Source organism: Populus trichocarpa, chromosome 14 (assembly GCF_000002775.5).
Source record: "Populus trichocarpa isolate Nisqually-1 chromosome 14, P.trichocarpa_v4.1, whole genome shotgun sequence".
Classification (NCBI taxonomy): Eukaryota; Viridiplantae; Streptophyta; class Magnoliopsida; order Malpighiales; family Salicaceae; genus Populus; species Populus trichocarpa.
Genome location: NC_037298.2, coordinates 6,278,186 through 6,280,977, shown reverse-complemented (window position 1 = coordinate 6,280,977; position 2,792 = coordinate 6,278,186). Strand labels below are relative to the sequence as shown.

At 39.0% G+C, this 2,792-nt stretch overlaps 1 protein-coding gene across 1 annotated transcript; it reads right to left on the bottom strand.

The window, feature by feature from the left end:
* Positions 1-1,809, bottom strand: LOC7492766 (hydroquinone glucosyltransferase). Its single transcript, XM_002320154.4, has one exon. The coding sequence runs from the start codon at positions 1,580-1,582 to the stop codon at positions 146-148; it is 1,437 nt and encodes a 478-aa protein (XP_002320190.1). The 5' UTR covers positions 1,583-1,809; the 3' UTR covers positions 1-145.
* Positions 1,810-2,792: the final 983 nt, after the last annotated feature.

Here is a 2,792-nt window from a genome sequence, read left to right as displayed (position 1 = left end):
AACCAAGAAGAACTGCATGAATATTATACAATCACGTGGCAGAGAGCACCTTATTAACCACAGAGAACTCGTAGAAAGTGAACTTAAAATCAAATACAAGAGATTAAAGCGAAGGGACGGAATCAAAAGTCACAAGTAGTTCAAATTAATTACAATCCTGAGTGCATTTGTGGTTCTTCCACTTGCGAGCCACCTCAGATAGTGCCTTCGTAGAAGATCCAGCTTCGCTGAGTACCTCGGCGGCTGCGTCTTTCAGGTCCTTCATTCTGTTGCGGACCCTCTTCCCTTCCTCACCTTCCATTAGACCCCTCACAATATTTGCAATCTCCTCTCTTCCAATTAGACCATTTTCACTGGCCTTAGGCCTCAAGGCTACTTCAACGTCCTTGGTTAGCATCCATGCATTCATTTTCTGCTCAGCATAGAGTGGCCATACGATTAATGGCACAGCATTCACAACACTTTCAAGGGTGGAATTCCAACCACAGTGGGTTAAGAACCCACCTGTTGACCCGTGACTCAGCACTTGTGCTTGTGGTGCCCATGATGGCACCACTAGACCTCTCCCCTTGGTCCTATCCAAAAAACCTTTTGGTAAGAAATCAAAAGGGTCCTTATGATTATCCACGGAAAAATATGTGGCATTAGCTACTTTATCATTTGGAACCCTCGCAACCCACAAAAATCTTTGCTCGCTCATTTCCAAACCCAGAGCCAATTCAGTTATCTGATCAAACGAGAGGGTCCCGCCACTCCCGAACGAAACAAATAGCACTGAGCCAAGTGGCTGATCATCTAGCCACTTCAAACACTCGGACCCTTCAACCCCACTAGTATTGGAATCCATATTGACGAGTGGACCAACCGGGTAAACGGGTGGCTTACCGGGTTCTACCTCTTGCAAAGCCTTTAGAGCCCCCCTTTCCAAGTCAATGAAGCTATTTACCATCACCCCCTCAGCCAATCTATACCTCTTTGAATGGTGAAGAAGCCATTTATACGCATCGTTCTTTCGATCTCGGGTTGGGTCGAGCAACTCCCCCCCGTGAATCGGTAAGCACCCGGGAATCTCAACTGGTTCTTGCATCTCACTGTACTCGCAAGAAACCATCTCATCAAGCTTTGGCAAATAAAAGAATAAAGACAAAGCCATGGCTGGAGCAGGATAGAAAATGTAAGGAGAGGCTTTGAATTCTCTAGCAACATCAAATGCATCAGTCCCAAAAAGATCAACAACCAAGGCCACAACTCTAGTACCACTGGCGACTAGAGAACTAAGAACATCACGTAGAGAAGGAAGGGAGCGAGCCACGGTAAGGCTAATTAAGGTTTCAATCTTGACATCTTCAGGGAGGTCACTTAAATTTACAGGGGGGAGAAATACTGAGTGAATAGTGCTAGGGAGTGATCCAAGAACTGATCTTTGAGCTTTAGAGGGAGAACCGTCTGTCGGAATGATGAAGGTGACTGACAAGTTGTGTTGGTGAACAAGTCTCTTGGCTAACTCAACGAGTGGGATGAGATGACCCATCCCTGGACTAGGTAAAATTGCTACATGGGGTGGTGAATCTGTTTCTGCCATGGCAGGAAAGATAAAGCTTCTGTTTATGGTTTGGAGGTGCGTTATAGGTTTGAAGCAGAGAGGAGAAAGGACGGTGTCATTATATAGAGGACTTGGTATTTATTTTTTATATTTATGTATCTGCGTGTATAATTGTGCACGTATGAGGGATTAATTAGGAGGCAATATTGTATTGTATGGTGGTAAACTGTGGAATTAATGATTGGAGTATAATTTTCTTTTCCGGGCTTTTCTTTCTCTCTCACCTTTTGTTCGAGGGTTCAAAGAACGTGCGGAAAGGGACTGGAATCTCCCTCTCTAATATCCATTCTTCTTCTTTTTCTCTCCCTCTAGATGGGATGATTTTTCTGGCTGGATATTCTACGTTTCACACACTTCCAATACGTACGTGTGGCGGTGGGTGATGTCAGTTCCGACGTAAGGCTTATGTTATCAACTAACCGGTGTCCTAGTTATGGAAAATACCCCACCATTTCACGTACGTCTTGCTTGGATGCTATTCATCTTTTTACTTTTTCTCCAAATACTTTTCTCGGGGTTAATATTAAGATTTCGTTTGATATAATTCATAAGAAATAATTTTAGTTTTAAATAATAATTTATAAATAATTTATAGTATAAACGAGTTAATTAAGATATATTCTCAGTTAAAAATAATTCAAAATAATGTTTTCTGTAAGCGAAAAATAATATAAGTTGTAATTAGTATGTTAAGTGTTGGAAATCTTAACTATCCACTAAAGTAAAATATTGATTCGATTTTATAACTAACTTTTTATTTAAAATAAAATTTATTTGTAATAAAAAAATATTTATGTTTTTTTAATGAAGATACAAAAAATCAATTTACCGAAGACAATAGCAAATGGAACCCAACTTTTATATAAAAAAAAACTGATATATTTATGTAATTTTTACATGTATTATTCAATTATATATTTAATATTTTTAGTAATTTTTATAAGTTGGTTTAATAGTTAATAATTACAACTAAAAAATATAAAGCCCTAAGCCAATATTTTGATGTTGATGTCAATTTCTTCCTTCAAATGCAAATCATTCTTAGGAAGTATGAGGATGCCATTAAAAGTTCAAGAAACAAAAATAAGTTCTTGGGAGGTTTGAGATGCAAGTGTTGGATGAATCACGAAGACCATGTTAACGTTGGTGGAGGTGAAAGGTCATACTTCATTTCCAAATTGTAAATTCT